This window comes from Archocentrus centrarchus, chromosome 22, assembly GCF_007364275.1.
Source record: "Archocentrus centrarchus isolate MPI-CPG fArcCen1 chromosome 22, fArcCen1, whole genome shotgun sequence".
NCBI classification, from domain to species: domain Eukaryota; kingdom Metazoa; phylum Chordata; class Actinopteri; order Cichliformes; family Cichlidae; genus Archocentrus; species Archocentrus centrarchus.
In genome coordinates, this window is record NC_044367.1 from 13858635 (window position 1) to 13878923 (window position 20289).

Below are 20289 nucleotides of genomic sequence, written 5' to 3' on the forward strand. Positions count from 1 at the left end.
TTTATGGGAATTTTTGACCATTCTTCCAGAAGCACATTTATGAGGTCAGACACTGATGCTGGATGAGGAGGCCTGGCTCAGTCTCCAGTCTAATTCATCCCAAGGGTGTTCCATCAGATTGAGGGCAGGACTCTCTGCCATCCAGTCAAGTTCTACCACACCAAACTCACTCTCCACTGACTGCACTCATTTTACACGGCCTACCACTTCGTGGCTGAGTTGCTGTCTTTCCTTTATCCCTTCCATTTGTTATAATACCACTAACAGTTGTCTGTGGAATATTTAGTAGTGCGGAAATTTTACTACTGGACTTGTTGCACAGGTGGCATCCTATTGCGGTACCACACTGGAATTCACTGAGCTCCTGAGAGTGACCCATTCTTTCACAAAAGCAGAAGCAGTCTGCATGCCTAGGTGCTTGGTTTATACACCTGTGGCGACAGAAGTGATTGGAACACCTGAATTCAATGATTTGGATGGGTGAGTGAATAATTTTGGCAATATAGTATAGGTGACATATGAGCTATTGAAGTCCATGGATTCATAAATGTAAATAACTTGTTGCACAGGTGGTATCCTATTGGATTTATAAATGTAAATATATTTATCACTGATGTGCCATAGGGGCATTTAATGGGTTACCTCCCCAAACAAAAGACACTAAAGTAGGCTGATCTCACTTTAAATATTCAGCATGTTAAACTCTGACTCTCATATCTGGAGCCCAAAGAAGGACTGAATAGTTAATTGTGTCGATGCATGTGTTAATTAATATAGAATGTCCAAGATCCTTAGAGCAGTATATTCCAGTACATGGTGATTATTTATCTGGAGTTTGAATTTTTGTATTTTCCTTTACAAAAACAGACATTTCTACCTGTTGTTTTAAAAGGTACAAATTGGGCTCCTTCAGTCTGTGTATCAAAGTGTCCCAGAGAAAAATATCTAACTCCAAACTTAATGCATGCATTGGTGTGTGACAGATAGAAGTGCTTGAGCCCATGTATAAATGTGTGTAAATATGTAAATGTGGACTTTCATATACATTCAGGTCCACACATATTTGGACACTAAAAGATTTTTAGTAGTTTTGCATCTGTCTACTACCACAGTGGATTTTAATTCAAACAACCAAATGATTAAAATGCAGCCTTTCAGCTTTCATTTGCGGGATTAAACTAAAGCATTCCCTTAACTGTTTAAGAATTACAGACATTTTTGTACAACGTCCCCATTTTCAGAAGCTCAAAGATAATTTCAAAACTGATTGACTGTTATTCAATTTAAAAAAAAACAAAATGATGATAAAACATATGGGCCCAGTTTCCCGTACAGGGATTATGTCTAATCCTGGACTAAATACTTTTTCCTATTGTGGTCTTCATTGACTTTTTCCTTTTAGTCTAGGACCATGCTTAATCCATGACTTGCATTTATTAGCGGTTCACTGAAAATCTCAATCTGAGACCCAAAGAAATTATCAGTGCAAGTGAGGCAGGGCATGAAAAACCAGAACAAACCTATCAGAGTGAGAGCAAAGCTATAGCATTGGCCAAGAAAAATGCACTGACCAGCTCAGCAACACCAACAGACCACAGATTACAACTACAGTGGATGATCACAGTTATTACCTTGGTTAAGAAAATCCCAGTCAAGTTAAGAACACTCTTGGGGAGGAAGGCAATTATTACAATCAAAAGATACCTTCATGAATACAGAGGGTTTACAACAAAGTGAAAACCACTGGTCATGCTCAAGAAAAGGAAGGCCAGATTAGTCAATGACTGCAAAGAATTTTCATCCAAGTATTAAAAATAATCCTTATATTTAAAATTATATTAGTTTGTCCAATTAATTTTGAGCCACTGAAAATGGAGGACCCCAAACCTTCAACTAAAACACAATCACTCCAACTGCGTCAGTCCTGATCTTTGTGACCTGTAAAATTATGCAAGTTCATGTGATGCATGTGATGAAATGGTCTTTGTGTCCTAAGTGTTGTCTCAGAGTTGTTTAATTTTAAGAACATTTAGAGGTCTAAAGAGGTAAAAGTCAGCCAGGATGCAGACATCTGAATCACCATCCACATGTCCCATTTCCTCCATTTAAAGTATATGGTACATAGTTACAATTTCTATAGATAATCAAACTTGGTTAATTGTCCATTTTTTCAAATGAAAAAATAAAAGAGTGAAATCAGAAAAAAAAAATTATTTTGTGTGCATAAATAAATTTTTCCTAGTTCCTTATCTGGTGAGTCCAGGTAGAGAAATACAGCTCTAACTGCTCTACTTTACTCCACATGTGTAATTTGACTTAGTCCTCTTCACAAATTTCGTTATTGTGGCATAAAATTCTGCCGTCCCATGTATTTACACAGGTACACGATCCATCTGAGTGTAAGGAGAAGCCTTCTGAAATTGGTGATTGAACTTTAAAAACCACATTTATCACAGCTGGCTGAAGAACAAACATCTGTCACAAAAAGCATTCAGCAATGCTTCTACAGTTTGTGACAACAGTAACAGCAAGCATTAACCACACTGCTAATGCCTCTTTTATGTGTAAATCAGTCTGTGAATTAATGGGAGCAGTTTTCATTCCATGTTCTCTTCTATTGGTTGGGTCTTCACTTCAATCATTTTCGGAGGGATGTATGAGCCCATGCCTGCTGCTCTCTCTGCCTCTTCCTGGGTATAAGGCTCCTCTCTGAGCTGCTTCAGCCTGGATGGAGAAAAAGGTGTAAGCTATGAAACATACATGAAGAGGGTCAAGAACTATATGTCAAAATATGTGACTGCAGAGTCAATAGCTGACCGTTTTTTGTGCACTTTAGTTTTGAAGTGCTCTTTCAAGGATCTCATATCCACAAAATATCTCCTGCAAAACAAGAAGAGGAACCACATTAAAAAGATATAGATACTTTTTAGATGTAACATGAATAGCCCACAGCATGAGAGAAGGGGCTATATAGGAAGAGGCTATTTCAGTATTAGGAACCCAGGAGGATCTGGAACTCCTGGATTAGGAATGAAAATGGTTCATTTTAATCATCCATCTATCCAGCCATTTTCTGCTGCTCACCTGGGGCCTACTGCTGGGACAGCAGTCTAAGCAGAGACACCCAGACCCTCCTCTCTACAGCCACCTCCTCTAACACTTCCATAGGGGGACACCAAGCTGTTCCCAAGCCAGCGGAGAGATGTATTCTCTCCAGCATGTCCTGGGTCTGCCACAGCAAATACTCCTTAGTAGGACATGCCCAGAACACCTCACCTAGGAGCTCCCACTACTCCTCTGCATCCTGTTGATGTGGAAGAGTAGTGGCTCTACTCTAAGCCCCTCCTGAATGACTGAGCACCTCACCCTATCTCTAAGGTGGAGCCCAGCCAGTGCTTATATCAACAGTCTCATTCTTTTGGTCACTACCTACACCTCATGGCCATAGGTGAGAGTAAGAACCTGGATTGACCTGTAAATCGACAGCTTCCCTTTCACGCTGAGATTTCTCTTCACTTCAGAGCAGAGCAGCATCTGCGTCACTGCCGACGCCGCACCAATCTGCTCGCTGATCTCTCCCCTCATTTGGCAACAAGACCCTGAGATACTTTAACTCCTCCCCAGCCCAGATTGGGCACTCCACCCTTTTCCAGCTGAGAACCGTGGCCTCAGACTTGGACATGTTTTTCATTCCTGTCCATTTTAATAATCAATTATTTAATTTTTTTCAGAATGATTACAGAATATTCATCCATTCCAGCCTTGGAAGAGTTGCTTCTTTTCCTAGCCCAATATATGTTAAACAGGACTTTAGATCAAACATTTAATGATTTACTAAAAAAAAAAGAAAAGTGAACAGTTGAAGTTTGGCAAACAGCAAATATATGCAGAAAAGTCAGTCTTGTCTAATCGTTGCCTATCCCACTATTCTAGGATATTTGCACAAAACCTGTTGGACTGCAAATATATTTATACTGTTAAGGTAAACAGAGAAATACCTACGCGCAGTGTAAGCAGTAGTGTTGTGCACATCCGGTTACATCGTAGTCCACCTCCTGATGCAGCAGTTTAGCAGCTGTTTCAGGCTTCATGTCCGAGTGGATCTGATCCAGGTCTTTGGTCCTGCGCTTTGTCTTCCAGGTCTTTGCAATGTTCTTCTTCTTGCCATTGTTGTGGTTCCGCGTTTGTTTGGACTTCCCCATGATAACCTGGTGGGACTGTATGAAACAAGAGCTTTTAGTCTCCAAGAATCAGCGCAGGCACTTCACTGAGCTGTGTGAAGCTTAAAACTGAATCGTTTCACTGTCTGGTTAATGATCACTGGAATCTATTGACAAAGACGGATCAAAATATGCTTTTAACGTCTAATCAATCAGTATTGTAGCTGATCTACATCTAATAAACCCTCGCAGATGTTATTTTCATACTTTGCTTACCTTCCACACGTGTGACCGAGAGAAGTGAAATCTATTTCCGGGTCAAGTTTAGATACAGCTACTCACCTCCAGAGGCCGCCAAACACCAGGCATGAAACTGTGGGAGAAAAATAAAAAATACACTGTCAACAAATTTTCATACCAACGCACACGAAATTATGTTTCAGCATTATTCACTTCAGAATAGTCTTTTATCTTCTTCTACTATCAAATTATTACTCATAGCTCTTTCTTAGCACTTATTAGGCATGCACATTTTGCGAAAAAATTTCCATCCAGTCTCAAAGTTGAATCGTATTTGCTTAAGTAGATATTTACTTTTTCAGTGTAGCTGTTTTATGTGGTTTTCTTTGGCCTTACGCTGTCAGGTGTGTTGTGTTCGCTGTGACGCTACCTTCCTATGCTCTATGTAACTTTCCATATCAGTGTCACCCCGAGGAAACCTGTAATAGTGGTTGTTTAAAGTTAGCACATACATTTGAGACTGAAAAAATAGAACAGGAAAAGATGGATAAAAAGGAAAGGAAAAGCACACTGGGTTTTAATTATGCGATTTGGAGAGCAAAGCTTAAATTAGATTTAAAAGATAAAGTGTCTTGATTTAGCGAGTAAAAAAAAGAGAACAGCAACAATGACCTGCAAATGATATTACACGCACATTTTATTTTTCTGCTCTTACCACTCCCCCTACTTTGTTTTCGGGGCATCCTGCTGTCAGTTCATCTGATGCGTTTAAATATTCCGATAGCCGTGAAGGCGTCGCCAGACTGCACTGCATACGCGCCGCGGTGGAGAGTGAAGATGGCGGAGAATAATGTCGAACCAGAGCACGAATGGAGCGACTGGGCCCTGGACACGGCCGAGGATACCCTAGTTGCAATGGAAACCCTGCTGGCCACACTGAGAGCTTTCGAAGACGTCCTCAGGCAACAAGAAATCTCCGTAGTGTCCTCCACGGAGTACTGCGATAACTTCTGTCAGGTAATGTGTACATACAGTATCGAAGCTACCATTAGCCTATCGTTAGCTCACCCAGGACTGTTTTTTTTTTTTTTTCGCAATCCGTAAGCAGAATTAACCAGGCCTGCTAGCTGAGTGGTCAAGTTTAGTTTAGGATTCCACCCAGTTGCACTGCGTTTATTTTTGCACATATTTGCATGTGCTTTCCCCTCCTTTTTTATTATTATTATTTTCACGGCAAAACAACTTACGGCCATTGGGCTTACATTAGCAGCTGAGTAATTTATGTTGCCTATTTAGCTGGTTCAACTCGCCTCTCTTTTAAGGATATACATCGTTTAGATGAGTTTTTTCTTTTTTTGAAGGGGAAGTGATTTTACTGCCTAAACGGAAAATGTTGCACAGATGTTTATGTGCATTTATTGACAGTTTGCACATCATGTATTATTGCATGCGTGTGGGGCGGGGCAGCATCGGGATATGTTTATCATAATATTTAGTAGTTGGGGCCGTTCAACTACTACGATATTGGATTTTGGCCAGTTCAAGAAGATAAGCTTTCCCTGTGCCCTTCAAATGTGGTGACAATTTCTAAACCTGCGCATCTGCAATAGAGATTTATTTTTAAAAAATGTGTCATAGATTAGAATCTAGCTCGCTCATGTTAGGGAAACTGCCGTGTTTCTGCTTTCTAAAGTACCTGATTTAAAAACAAAACAAAACAAAACAATCCATCATTTTCTCTGCTTAAGCCACTCTACAAGCTTTTTAGCCACAAAAGAGCTTCCAGTAAAATCTGGCCAGCAGCCTAAGGGAAGAGCAGGGGTAGTTTATTAGCTAGATCACCATGACAGTTGCTTTGTAATTAGAATGCTGTTGAATATTTCTCAATGTTTTCAATGGCTCTAACTTCCCCTTATAGTCAGTGAAAAGTTTGTGTTTCCATACGTTTTGATAACATTGCAAAATATCACTTGATTTAGTGCTAAAACCCAATTTCTGCACAGTGCAGCTTCACAGTTTTCCAGGTTTAAGGAAAATAGATGTGTGTGATTCTTAGTTCCTGTCAGAAATCTCCCAGATGTAATTAGTACACTGATGTAGGTCTTCGGGGTCTAGACTTTATTCCTGACTTCCTTTGAGAGGGTACTGTATATTTAGACAGAGGGGAATTAATTTAGTGCCTCTGTGGACACAAGAACCACCTAGTGAAGTTCCTTCTGTCTGGCAAATGAGACTCCTGGGATGCTGATAGTGCTATGATGATTTAATGTGTATACCCACCAGCTACATAGAGGTGACAGATGGGTGTAGATGTTGACTTCTCTATACCTGGAGACAGCTGACAGTTGAGTGTTTGCTTGAAACAAAACCTTCCTCTCCATTAACGGTAAAAGTTGAATTATATAAAATACCCATTTCCTGCAAGTAATATTCATTTAATTAATTGTATTGAGTTTTGATGTTTAAATTGTGTGAAATAAACAGTTGGAAATAGGTTCACACTCATTAAAAGTATGTATTTGGGTTGAATCATCCAAAAAAAAAAAAAATCAAGTTTAATGATCATGTACTGTATGTGGCCTTCTTGGAATGAAGTGATTATTTAGGGTTGTTCCGTCAAGTCCCCTCAGACCCAATCAGGAGCACAGCAGACACACCAGACCGTGTCAGCTGGGATCAATCAGGTATAGACAGGCATCTCCCCCAGGTGTAAAAATCTTTGATCATCCAGACAAATGGCTCCTCTTTGGGGCAGTTTTTAAGTCTACTTGCAAAGCTGCTTCATCTGTTTATTATAGTTTAAAAAAAAAAAAAATGTTTTTTTGCACAGTTTGTGACACCTGTGTGTGTCTTTGCAGGCACTGATGCACTATGCTGGAAGCAGGAATTCCATGGAGCATGGCCTGCCCCTTCTGGAGGTCTACTGCCTGTCCATAAACTGCTTTGCTTCAGCCCGATCCCACCTCACTGCAGAGTCTGACAGAGTGGCCCTTGTTTTGAAACGACTGGCGTTGTGAGTACTGAAAAATATTTCAGTGAATTATGAGATATAAGCAGGACATTATCTCAAAAATCATGTGAATTTAACTTGTATACACAAGGGCTATGCATATTTTTTTCACTATTGGCATTGCAAAGTGTGCATAGGAAATGATGATATTGCAGCATGTGTGATGTAAAATAGTTCAATCAGTATGCTTTGAAGCTAAAGGAATGCCAATACGGTTCCCATTTTAAGGGTGCAACTTAATATGTTTTATTTTTTTTAAACTTTACAAAAATCAAAGTTTGTTGCTGGTGTGTGTCATGCAGGCTCTAAATGTGTACTGCAAAATAAGAAAGGAAGTGAAGAAAATGGCAAACATAAAAGCAATACTAAAGACTAGAGAAGTGACTGAGTTCACTGGTCTGATATAACGCCCCTCCCACAGGATAAGATTTGGTTATTTTACATGCGATCTCTGGGTGTGGGCCACCTGAGACCTGCTCACACTGCGTGCTCACGACCTTTTCTGCTGGGGGTCCCTTGTGCCCATTCCCCCACGTTGAGAGTAATGGGGCAGGTGGGCCTATCGTCTCTCTTGTGAACTAGTTTCCCCTTCTGACTCTTCAACTCAAGATCTCTTCTGAGAGTTTGTGTATCTTCAGCCCTCTTCCTCCCTGGTTAGACAGGAAGCTGAGGAAGGGCTCCGTTTTTCAGTTCTGCTGTGAGCCTCCATCTTTTAAGAGATGCAGACTGCTTTACCTGCAACACCACAGAGTGAGCCGCTTTAGACGAGACACAGCCTTACTCCTTGAAGAAAGGAGCAATAATGGCAGTTTCTCGGGTGGCAAGCAAACCAGTTGGTTGGAAACCAAGTTTGTATCAATAAAGTTCCAGAAAGGCTATGTTTTGCATAAAAGCTAATTTTCTGTGTAGCTGCACTCCTTTATGAAATCATCCCAATCATTCTAAAATGATTATTTCCAATTATTATGGAATTGTTTCCAAATGTATTATGGTTATTCGAGTCATCTGTTTAAAAAAGTCTCTATTTTTTTTTTCTTCGAAGCAATAAGCTCAGCTACTTCAATTATTTATGAAGTCTTTAATAGCCTACTCTCACAACCATACAATTTAAAGTTTGTCTAATGTAGGCCAAATTCTGGCATTTTCTCTAAACTCAAGCCATTACACCTCTAGAGCAGGCTTGTGCTGACTGAAAAGGAGATCAAGCGTTGACAATTAAAGACACCAACACTGATTGTTTCTTTCCTAAGTGGTAATAACTGTTAACCAGTGGGAGTAAGTCTAGTCTCTCTCCTTTCTGCCAATCCTTATAAGTGCACTTAGCAATCTGAGTAAAGGCAGTATCCACATTCTCCATATGCCTGCTGCTACTGCAAGGCACTCGTCATCCTGGTGCTTTTCTCTGCTCTGCTTTCTTAACATCCCTTTTTCTGCTGGGTTCAGTTTTATCTTTTAAGTTCTGCTTTTTATTTATTTCTTACTTTGGCTTAATATATTCAAAGCAGAACATTTAATTTGCACGGAATTAGAAAAACACATGTGCAGAGAGGGGGAGAAATCTTTCAGGAGAGGCAGCCTTTTGCTGCAGAGAGATTTAGTATTGTTACACTCACTTCATTGGTCTAATAACATGAAACAAAAATAGGTTACAGTTATACATTCGGTATATTAATGAGTGTGTTTGACTAAAGCTATTATATGCACACAGGAGGCCAGGTAGAACTAGAAGAAGGTATAGTAGGTGACCTGCCTGCCATGAGAAACCTTCAGCTTTCTCAACACAGTCAGTTTATAACACATATTATAGAAAACCTTGTGATTCACAATAGCAATCAACCTAGTTAGTGCACTTTCTGCCTGCCCAGAGCATAAAATGAAATGTATAAATACAAAATGGACAACATTCATGAATAATAGTGAGTAAATTGCAAACACACACACACAATAGTGGTTTTGTAAATTGATGGAAATGGCTCAGCTATGGTTAGACTTTGAGGTATGCAGTGACACATAATGTAAAACCCAAATGTTAGCAGTGGTAACTGTAACTAGAAGAGCACTCAGTAGAGTGCACACCTCGCCCACCGCAAATTTTCTATGTGCCGATACTACGCTGCAATAGATGCCACCCAGTGTTGCCATACTCAATCATAAATAATTTCCAGCATTCTGGATCATTAGATCCAGAATTGTTCTTCGATCATGAGCAGAGTTTGTTATATCACAGAACATATGGTCATGAAGCACCCTAATTCATTTTTAGAGGATTCTCACTTATCCTCATAAGGTTAGGTGCAAGTATGTGAATGTTATCCCTACCTTACAATGATAAAGAATTTTTTTTTTTTAATTCCTGGATCCAGATCATGATCTGGATAAGTGATCTATATAAAGAAATCAAAGCTCACATGGACTGGGATTGAGTGGCTGTTACTTAGGTGTGATTCATGATGTCCTTTGATGGGCATTAAAGGGCTAATGCTGCAAATAAGTTTTAAGTTTCTGTTAATTACTTCAGTCTGCAAAAGTTCAAATATATGATGTAATCAAAGGTGTGGGAATTATTTATTTTTTTTTTTTTGTCATCAGATTTACATGTGCATTTAAAATCCACTGTTATCCTGAACAAACTGTATCCATACGGGTCATGTAAACCTCATGTTCCAGTTCTTCATCATTTTGCATTTCCTGATTAAGACATGTCGCATGTGCCGATTTGTTTTTAGAATTAAAAGCACTATTTGAAGACGTGTACTGTGTTTGGAATATACATTTTGTTTGGCTGCTTTTGCTGCAGTTCACAACACTTGCCTGTTTACAGGCAGCTCTGTTTGTTGTACGCAAACCAACTACACAGCAGTTTGCAAGGGTGGGTTAGTGATGCATGCGCCCAAGAAAAGCCCACATTTTTGGTGAGAAGGCTGAACACATATATTGACTGCCCATCTACCTGCCGAGAGTGTTGTTAGATGGAGTGGAGCAGACTCTTGCTGTTGCCGGTCCATCAGCCAGCCATGGAGAAGAGCAAAGTTATACGATAGCTGAAGTGAAACCAAGTGATTGAAAACAATGAAAAACCTGTCCTATTCCTGGTGACTTACACTGTAGCTCCTTACCTATTCTGGCCCACTTGTCAACCAATCAGCATTCGACTGACGTGTAGAGCGTCCACGTCCAGTTGGGATTTTGGAAGATTGCATGGGAGCATGTTTGCAGTGGGTGAAGACCCCTTTCTTCACGCCGTCTGAACGGAAACACGTGCGCAAACTGATACAATCACGGGACCATAAGCTACTTTAGACGGCAACAAATTGTGTGCAAATATTGTACATTAGCCTACAGGAAGGCGATTGAAGAATAAAAGAGGGAAGCTGTGGTTTTATAGTCAAGCAAACTGATCACTGCCGAAAACGTTTTGCTGCAAAGATGCAAAATAGTGCAAGCAGCTCTGGTGATTTCATATTTTGGTATTTTATGTGTGTTGCACAGTGGTTATCACTGTGACCTCACAGCAAGAAGGTTTTGTATTTGAACCAGCTGATCAGCTGCAGTGTTTCAGTGTGGAGTTCACGTGTTCTCCCTATGCCTGCGTGGGTTGCCTCTGGGTGCTCCAGCTTCCACCCACATTTGTAATTGTTTGTAGATGTGAGTGTAAATGGTTGCCTGTATCTTTCTGTCAGCTGTGTCATCTGTTCGAGGTGTACCCCACCTCTTGTCTAATGTCAGCGGGAATAGGCTTCAGCTCCAGTGTGACCCTTGTTGGACAAGAAAGTTAATGGATGTTAATTGAAGCACACACAGTTCCACGTATACAGGAATATTAGTGAATATTAATATTGGATTAGTAGACACAGGAACAGTCTTCCCCTTCTGACTGCCTTATTGGGGGGGGGGTAGCTAGGGTGGCTCATGGCTTGGGTCAGACTCTGCACACTCTTCAAACTGTCCTTGAGAGCTTCTGTTTTGCATTGTTTTATCATCGTTTCGTGAAACTTGTCTTTATTTTTTATTGCAGGAGCTGTTTCGAACTGTTGCTGTCAGTGCCTGAGAATGAAATCCCATATGAAGCCTGGGTTCAGTTCCACCACTCTGTTCAGGTACATGACACTGAAAGCATTGTTCTGATGGGTGACTTCACAGAGAAAATAGAATTTGTGTGTATGAAGGGAAATAAATGTGGAAAGTTGATTCTTTTTGCAGGTTCTTTTAAAACCCTTTGAAAACTAAAGCCCAAGACGAGGTGTGTCGAATTGTTGTGGACAGCGTTGTTTTGTTTACCCCGTAGTGAGTCTAAACCATGTGTCTTTATAACCTCTAACTCTTAAATGGTTGTCAGATCTGTGCCTTAATATGAGATGAATGTCTGCAATATCAGGCTGAAAATGATTATTTTCACAAACGATTAAAGATGTAAGAATAGAAAACTACTGTTTAAATTTTTCCTACATTTCACAGTTCTGTTTCCAGAGAAAGAAGTTAAGTGTTTCAGTCTCGTGGGGTGGGTCGCATGGCTGGGGACTTGATTTCTTGGGGCGACTGTGCACTGAAGAGTTGGCAGCATATTCTGCCAAATTCGTTCAATATGTCCAAGCTGAGTAAAACTGTGATATACTGCAAAGAATCACGGAAATATAAAACCAATCTGAAGTCTTGTATAGGTTTTTAAGTACTGTCATTTTCTTTGCTATTAGACTGTGGGCAGCTAAGTCACTATATTGAGTTTTATTCAAGAATGACATTATTTGACATGACATTTCAAAAAAGGGGGGGGGGGGGGGGGGGGGGGAGTCATTTCTACAGCCAGAGTTGTCAGAAAAGTTCTAAACCAGGCTGTGCTGAGCTGTCACGTTCTCCCTTTTAGATACGAACAGTGACAAACGTTTCGCTTTGTGTAGAGTAGATAATTTATATCGCTTGTGCTGAAACACAAACTGACAGCCTTTTGAGTTTTCATTTGTCATTTTATCACACAATCAGTAGAGGGAAAGCAGTACTGCTGGCTCCTTTAAGGAAATATACCTCTTAATTCATTACAATTCTTTTGTGTTCCTGAAAATGAATATTTATAAAGATGCTGAACAAATAGTTTTATTGTATTTAGGTGTAACATTTTTGTGGTGTTTGCAGATTGCCCATGATACCTTGCTACAGTATGGAAGCACAGACCTTCAAGCATTACTCCAAATCACAGGAGAGGGAGGGGCGTGGAGCAACCCTGTCCTTACGTCTCTCCTCACCGGGCAGCTCACCAACCCAGACGAAGGTTAAGATCTAGTTAACTAGATAGTTTGTCTAGATTCTTTTTATTTGAAAATTACAGTAACATAGTGCTGCCTTAGCTATATAATTTTTGTTTGTTTGTTTTTGACTCAGATTTTATGTATTCTGTCTTTAGTTAATGCATACATCAGCTTGGAGGGTGAGGGCTTCATGGAGATGCGGGTGAAACATCTGGAGAAGATGGGAGAGCTTGCCAAAGCCGTAGTGTTGGCCAAAGCTTGCACTGAATGCAGCACCTTTTCCAATCAGGCCACATTTCGTCAGACATACGTCTCCCTGCTTTGTCACCTGTTGCCCAATGAAGAAGCCATAATGGAGGTATTAGAGCATACCCTTGGGATTGGTATATTGTGGCTTAACTCTCAGTAAATTGATGGTTTTGTTTCTACATTTATGTATAGTATCAAAAATACAAAGTAATAAGTTTTGAGTGTGGCACTGAGAGAGTGTCAGATTATCATGACTGTGATAGCCTTGCAGAGCTTTCAGAGGACGAAGTGTTCAGTAACACATACACAAAGACAATATGTAACTAATATTAGCTGATAAAGGAAAAAATGGGACAGATTTGCAAGTCAAATCTTTTTGTAATAAGTGCAAAAAAATTACCTATTCATAAGGGCTTTCTGCGAAGCTTCCAGAAATAGAGCCCCAAACTCACATGCAAATTGAGATTTCAGTTTTCTGGCATTCACTTAGATGACTCAGAAAATCCTTAAGCTTGTGCCAGATAGAAAATGTGGGTACTTTGTGGCCTATTTTCAATTTGGGATTATACTATACTTTATATTAAGCTGTATAACTATTTTACCCTGCTTCTTTAAATGGTACATAAATCTAATGCTCATTCACACAGAAATATCTTTGCATAATTGTTTGGATAAGCAAAAGAAAATGGATGATGGATTCCTGTACTGCACACCATTTGAGGAATTTGAGAGAGAAAATATATTACAGCAAAGGAAAAGGTTGCATGGTTTTGTAAGGAAGAAGGGTTTTTGTTATGCTTTCTTATAGATTAATATAAGATATTGTCCAGCTCTTACATAACCTTATTTTTCGGCCTTGCCTGCCTCCGTAGTTCCAGTTGTGTCTATTGCCTCACCTTTTCTCTCTGGGTTGTTGGTTAAAAACCTCCAAGCGCATGCTCACCCCATTTTAGTGTAAGACAGTTTACTGACCTGGGATTATGAAGCTCTCTGAGAAACATTTGTAAACTTTAAAATGTTGTTTTACTGTAGCTAAGACAGTGCTGCTTACCTAATTCCTCATAGGTCTGTATCTTAGGGAAGAGTAAATTGTGTTTTATGTGTATAAATAATTCTGGGAGAATATGTTCTGTTGGTAGTAAATGACTGATACAAAACTCTAAACATGCAAAACAACACAAATTGATCCATAAATCTTTGATTTAAAATATTTGTTTTTTGGCATTTATAGCTTTTTGTTGGTTTCCTATATTTATGTCTGGCGATTGACTTGGAGATTATGTTGCCTTTTTTATTGTTTGCTGAGTAATCAACGTTATATTTATTTCCTGACAGATATCCAGACTGGACTGCAAGGATGTACTTGAGATCACATGCAATTTGGAGACAGAGGGCGAGGAGAATACAGCCTTCATCCTGTGCACAACTTTCTTGACACAGCAGCTACAGCAGCAGAGTCTTTACTCCTCATGGTGAGTGGTCTCTTTTTAAAAGAAAGCGATACTTTGATAGTATATTTGTGTGTGTGTGGTCAGAGTCAAATATATGTAAATTTTCTTCTTTTTTAAATTTTTTTTTATTGAAAGGGAGTTGATTTTATTGTGGAGTAAGCTTCAGAGGAGGCTTGACCCCTCACCGGTGTCTCTTCTGGAACGATGCCTTCAGCTAGGTGCCATTGCCAAAACAGTTGACCATTTGCTTTACTTGGTCCGTGTGATTCAAACAGAGGTAAGTGTGAACAGCCATACTATACTATCCACTTTTCATACTAAAATACAGCAGTTTTTTTTTTTTTCTATTTTTTTTTGGGGGGGGGGGGTTAGTAACATAAATAAAACTGTTGGAAATCTGACTATTGGGATTTTATAGACACTTAAATGGGCAGTGCAGCTGGGTCTATTTTTTTTTTTTCACTTTTCTAGCACTATGTAATATGCTAATCTCACTCTCTTTTTAGGCAGAGGAACCAGGGATACCTGCCTCAGTAGAGCTTTGCGTGAAAGCCCTTCAACTTCCAAAGCAGGATGACTCCGACTCAAAGATCTCTGTCTGTAAGACAGTGTCCTGCCTTCTTCCAGATGACCTTGAGGTTTTGCGTGCCTGCCAACTCACAGAGTTCCTGCTTGGCCCTGCTCAGGAAGCCTTCAGCTGTCTTGAGGAGCTCTACTTGCGCCCAGACCAAAAATATGACCAAGACAGCGAGGTTATTCCGAACTCACTACGCTGTGAGTTACTACTAGCACTGAAAGCATACTGGCCTTTTGACCCTGAATTCTGGGATTGGAAAACTCTAAAAAATCATTGCATCTCCCTTCTGGGATTGAGGCCCGAGTCAGAAGCGGAAGAGGAGGAGGCAGTTGATAAAGAGGAGAAGGATAAACCACATGAACTACAGGGAGTCGCTGTCAAAGTAGAATCGGTGCACCAAAATGGGATAAACAGAGGTCTTGATGGTCATGAGCAGCTAGATAAAAAACAGTCTCTTAACCAAACAGAAATCAAAGGAGATTCTGAGACAAAGAAATACAAGTTCTGCTGTCACATTTGTAAAAGGTCTGTCACTGACACCCAAGTCATTCACCATTCCAAAAGGCATGCAGACGACAACAGCCATCCCTGCCCTGTGTGCATGGAAAAGTTTGATAGTAGGAAGGAACTTGTTCCTCACATGAAAAAACACATTCAGAGTGAAACACATCTTTTCAAAAACCACGCAAAGAAAGAGGAAGTGCAGAAACCGATAGATGAGGATGACGACGTTGAACCGGGAGAGATCACCATCGACCCTTCTCTAATGCTGTATTACAAATCCACACATGATCCAGATGTCTTGCAGCATATTGTGCAGCAAGCCAAAACAGTGAAAGAGAAACACGTGGACAACGACGAGCATGTAACTTTCGATTACATTGACCAACATTTCAAACTGCAGAACAGAGACGAGTATCCCTGTCCAGGAACTGGATGTACACGGACTTTTAAACATTCCAAGTACTTGTATGTCCACTTAAAGTCAGAACACAAAGGTGATGAAAACGTGAAATATTTTCATCAGATGAGAGACAAGCGGGAGAAGTGTGTCTTCTGTAGACGTCATTTTATCTCAGCTTACCATCACCGCAAACATATAAGAGTTCACTATGGTGATCGGCCTTATACATGTGTGGTTATAGGCTGTGGTGCGCAGTTTAATACTTCCAATGAACTTGTCACACACAAACAGACCCATGGCTATCAGCTCAACTACCAGTGTCAGCTCAAAGGCTGTTATGTCACATATTCTGACTTGGGACAGATATATCATCATGAAGCGCAGCATTTTAGAGATGCAGCATTTACCTGCTCTAGTACTGACTGTAGAAAGTATTACTTATCCAAAAAGGAATTTATAAAGCATCTGTCCACACACAACATTACTTTCTCTGAAGAGGACTTTGAGGCTCAAAGGAAGGCAAAGCGGAAACTTTTTAAGACTGTTACTGACGCAACAGTTCGCCTTAAGTCAGTTGATTCTGACACTGTAAATGGAGACGTCCTAAATGCTTCATCAGTGAGTTGTTCCTCATCATTGCAGGAATCTGACATCAAGGAGCCCAAAGCAACAATGACCTTGGTGGCTGTGTGTTTTGATGGAAGTAAATTCACTTGTGGCTTTGAGAAGTGTGGCATGACGTTTTCCAGAGCCAGAGATGTCCAGAGACATCTTAAATGTGCTCACCCGGAACATCTCAAACTAGAGAACAAAGAACACAAACATGACAAAGAGCAGGGCTCTAAGTCCAAATGGATCAAGACTGAAAGTCAACTGGAGAGTGAAGAAAAGGGAAACGACCCAACTCCATTTCAACCTGTGGACACTAGCAAAGAAAGAAAAACATCCACTCATCCTAAAAACAGTGAAACAAACTCGTTAAGCCTTCAAACAAAAAACGATGCTCTCAAAGAGATACTTATCGGGCTCAGTAAGCTGGACCTGAATTCCTCGTCTGACAGTTTGCCAAGCGAACCCACTCAGTCCAGCTCAGACTCAAATGCGTCTCAAATATCTCTTCATCAGGCAATTATGGCAAAGCCTCCTGTTGTCTTGCTTCAGAAGAGACCACATCTTTCAGAGGAAAAGGTTAAAGTTCTCACTCAACAAGTAACCGCTGAGGAAGACGGCAGTGAATCATTAGCCAGTGCTAAGCCCTATGTCTGTGAGATGAAAAGTTGTAGCTTTAGGACGGCTCAAAGTTACAGCTTACTGCGCCACTATAACACCAGACATGGCCGTACCATTGAACAGGCCAAAAGGTTGACTTCTTTGAAAACCACATCGTTTAAGCCTTATGTGTGCCAGCTTTGTTCCAAGAGCCACAGAGAAAAACATGTGTTGAGGGCCCATTATATTCAGATGCATAACATGAGTGAGACTCATGTAGATCAGATAAGTTTAACATCTGTACGGCTCGAGGGAAACAAAGAGTCCAAATCTAAAAAAAAACTAACATCGCAGTCCTTGACAAACCATGGTCTAAAAGTGAAAAAGAAAGAGATCCCCAAGTTGCAACACCAGCAGGAGACAAAAAACTCAACAGTGATAAGTGAAAATGGAAAAACCTTTGACAATCACTCCCCATCTGAAGATGAAGGGGAGGATGAAGCAAATGGAGAGGAAGATGAGCAGAAGAAAGAAAGTGAAGATAAGACCACACATCATCAAGTCAGAACGACAAGACGCTTGGTAGCCAAAAGTAATCTGTGCTATATACTCGATAAGTTCAGTAAACCCTTTCATTGCGTGGCAAAAAACTGCGACGCAGCTTTTTCCACACAGGGAGGCCTCGTGCGCCACCTCCAATTAGTCCATCATTACAATCGTTCTCAGCTCTTGTTGGAAAAGGATATCGATGTGCACCACAGTCCAGAAGTGAAGAAAGAACCTGCCAAAAAAAGGCCTCTCCCAAACTCGGATGAACCTCAGCCCCAGTTCAAATGTCACTTTGCAAACTGCAGTGCCTCCTACCACCTTAAAAGCAGCCTAGTGCGTCATACTCGTGATTCCCACTCACAGCCACCTGAGCTATTAAGGTGCAAGTATGACGGCTGCACAAGAGTGTTCAGCCATGATGGAGCACTTAAAAAACACACTCTTTATAGCCACTGTGAGTTCTACGACTCACTGGTGGTACGTCTACAGAGCACTCACAAGAAGTCGATTACTGGATGCCAAAAGAAGCTTATAGTCACACCGCAGAGTCCTCAGAAAGAAGAACCTAGTTCTCCAACCACACAGTCTGAGAGTCCGAAGCCTGAAGTGACAGCTCAGTCAGAACTGGGTGACGAGGGCGTTCCAGAGAAAAAAGTGTCAGGAGAGAAAAGGCGAGAGAAAAGAAATTCTTTCAGTCGTTATGTCTTTAGATCTCATGAAGAAGCACTACAGATGTGCCAAGACCGCTGCTTGCGTGTGGCCTACCCGTGCATGGTTCAGGACTGTGATTCTGTCGTCACGTACATGCACAGCTTGAACCGTCACTACCTGAGGGTGCACCACATGCGTCGAGAAGATCTCTTTAAGAATGAAGATAAGCTCGTTTTTACTGCTGAGCAGCTTGAAGAACTCATTCAGAGGAAGTCAGCCAGGCCGACTGTTGCAGGAGCGTGTGTCCCTAATGGGGTTCGCAAAATGGAATACCAGGCAGAGCCGGAAAACACAGGAGCACAGCCTGCTCCCATGAGCCTTCACTCCATCAAGGGAGACACACAGGATGAGGACAATCATGATCCACTGGGCTTCCCGGGGGAAGAAGAGCAGGAGCTGCCGCCTGTTGAGAGAAATGGTGTCCTCGTTGGTGCAGATGAGGTGCTTTACGGTGAGCCGAGCACGGGCGGGCACACTGAAGACTCCACTGCAGGAGCTCAGAGCAGTCAGAAACCGGAGGAGAGACTGAGCTTGGATAAAATCAAACCTCTCCTTCGCCCAGTCACTGTTGACCTCTCACCACCATGTTCACTTCGTTTTACTACTGAAGAGGGCTTCCAAGACGCATCGGGCAACAAAGATGGTGGTAAAATGTTAAACGGGTCAGTATCATTGCCCAGTCCTCCTGTTCGCCAGCCCCTGAAACGGAAGAACGAGCTGTCTGAACAGCCTTCAAATGTAAAAGACTCTCAGTCTCGTAGTGCTTCTCCTCGTCCTTTCGACATTGCTGGCTATAAGCCCATGGGCTTTGAGTCTTCATTTCTAAAGTTCATACAAGAAACTGCTCCAAAAGACAAAAACACAGGATCAGCAAAACGGCGAGACACTTTCAGACGCAGTTGTTCTGTCAAAGAGAACAACCAGCTGGGAATCTCTCACACTCGCAGCAGACGCACTCATTCCCCATTGCTGAAGCCCCACGCTATGACTAGGGACTTCACGTCAGTCCAAAACTTGAAGTCCATCCTGGACAAAGCCCTGGCTGGGTGTGGGGACCTGGCCATTAAACAGCTTCAGTACCTCAGACCTGTGGTGGTCCTGGGCAGACCTGTGTGCACCACCGCCCTGCCTGACCTCTTTCCAACAGATACCAACAACAGCAAACTGCTTCTTGGAAGTTAGTTTAAAAGAGCACCTTTTTAACATAGCTATGGCAAATTACTTTGCATTTTCACAGCTGTGTATCAGTATTTTTATTTCCCCAAACAATGATAACGGTGTTACATTTTTGCTATATTTTAAGTTGCCAAACTGAACAGTTGTAGAAACTAGCAAAAAATGAAAAACAAGCTTAAACACTGCACACTAGATTCAGCTGATTTAACTTTTTTTTTTTTTTTAGATGTCTGTAATGAAATCATTCAGATAACACCTGTTTTGTAAAATCATTATCTCAAGTGTATATATTGTAGTTCTCTGAGATAAATGTACAGCTTTTCAGATTGTTAGAAATGGTCAGTAGCAAATTGCAAGGCCTTTCACTTTTGTGAAAATGTGACTGAAAATATTTCCTTACTATCAAGTCCTTGGAGGAATACGTTTGGTTATTTTTCACCTCAGTTTATAAGTCAGTGTTGGGATGCAGTGGACAGATGTTGGCAGACATGTACGTAACACTTTCTAATAAAATAAATGTGGAAATTACAGCTTTGACTTTCTGGATTCTTTATTGCACACTAGGCCCAATTTATCACCTTAAAATTATGCCTGTGTAATTTATGTGGCGTAAGGTATGGTATTATACCTATTATAGAATAAATTTGTTTTACAATTTGTTTTAATTCCCAAATGCAAACATCTATTTGGTTTATAAGTGGTCATTTCCAAGTAATGATTATTTAATTTTCCTATATTTCTTGGAAAATGTAAGTTTTTCCTCATATTAAAACTTCTAATTGTAAAAATAGGCTTAGCACTTTACAGGCTTTT

General features: G+C 40.7%; 2 protein-coding genes across 2 annotated transcripts; one reads left to right on the top strand and one right to left on the bottom strand.

Annotated features, from left to right (window-relative positions):
• Positions 1-1996: 1996 nt before the first annotated feature.
• Positions 1997-4533, bottom strand: znf593 (zinc finger protein 593). Its single transcript, XM_030718311.1, has 4 exons — positions 4437-4533; positions 4003-4217; positions 2818-2880; positions 1997-2724 (listed from the first exon to the last, which is right to left on the bottom strand). Exons 2-4 carry the CDS (start codon positions 4200-4202, stop codon positions 2598-2600), a joined length of 390 nt encoding a protein of 129 aa, XP_030574171.1. The 5' UTR covers positions 4203-4217; positions 4437-4533; the 3' UTR covers positions 1997-2597.
• A 657-nt stretch (positions 4534-5190) lies between these two features.
• On the top strand, positions 5191-19992 carry rlf (RLF zinc finger). The gene is made up of 8 exons (XM_030718310.1): positions 5191-5417; positions 7259-7413; positions 11426-11507; positions 12538-12673; positions 12806-13008; positions 14235-14371; positions 14486-14627; positions 14857-19992. The coding sequence occupies exons 1-8, from the start codon at positions 5238-5240 to the stop codon at positions 19480-19482; spliced, it is 5661 nt and encodes a 1886-aa protein (XP_030574170.1). The 5' UTR covers positions 5191-5237; the 3' UTR covers positions 19483-19992.
• Positions 19993-20289: the final 297 nt, after the last annotated feature.

Coding starts and splice junctions, on each gene's coding strand:
- znf593 (XM_030718311.1), bottom strand. CDS start 4,202: ATGGGGAAGTCCAAACAAACGCGGAACCACAACAATGGCAAGAAGAAG. Junction 2,881..4,002: donor CACTACTGCTTACACTGCGC/GTAGGTATTTCT, acceptor CTTGTTTTGCAG/GAGATATTTTGTGGATATGA. Junction 2,725..2,817: donor ACTAAAGTGCACAAAAAACG/GTCAGCTATTGA, acceptor TTCTCCATCCAG/GCTGAAGCAGCTCAGAGAGG.
- rlf (XM_030718310.1), top strand. CDS start 5,238: ATGGCGGAGAATAATGTCGAACCAGAGCACGAATGGAGCGACTGGGCC. Junction 12,674..12,805: donor GCTCACCAACCCAGACGAAG/GTTAAGATCTAG, acceptor TTCTGTCTTTAG/TTAATGCATACATCAGCTTG. Junction 14,372..14,485: donor CAGAGTCTTTACTCCTCATG/GTGAGTGGTCTC, acceptor TTTTATTGAAAG/GGAGTTGATTTTATTGTGGA.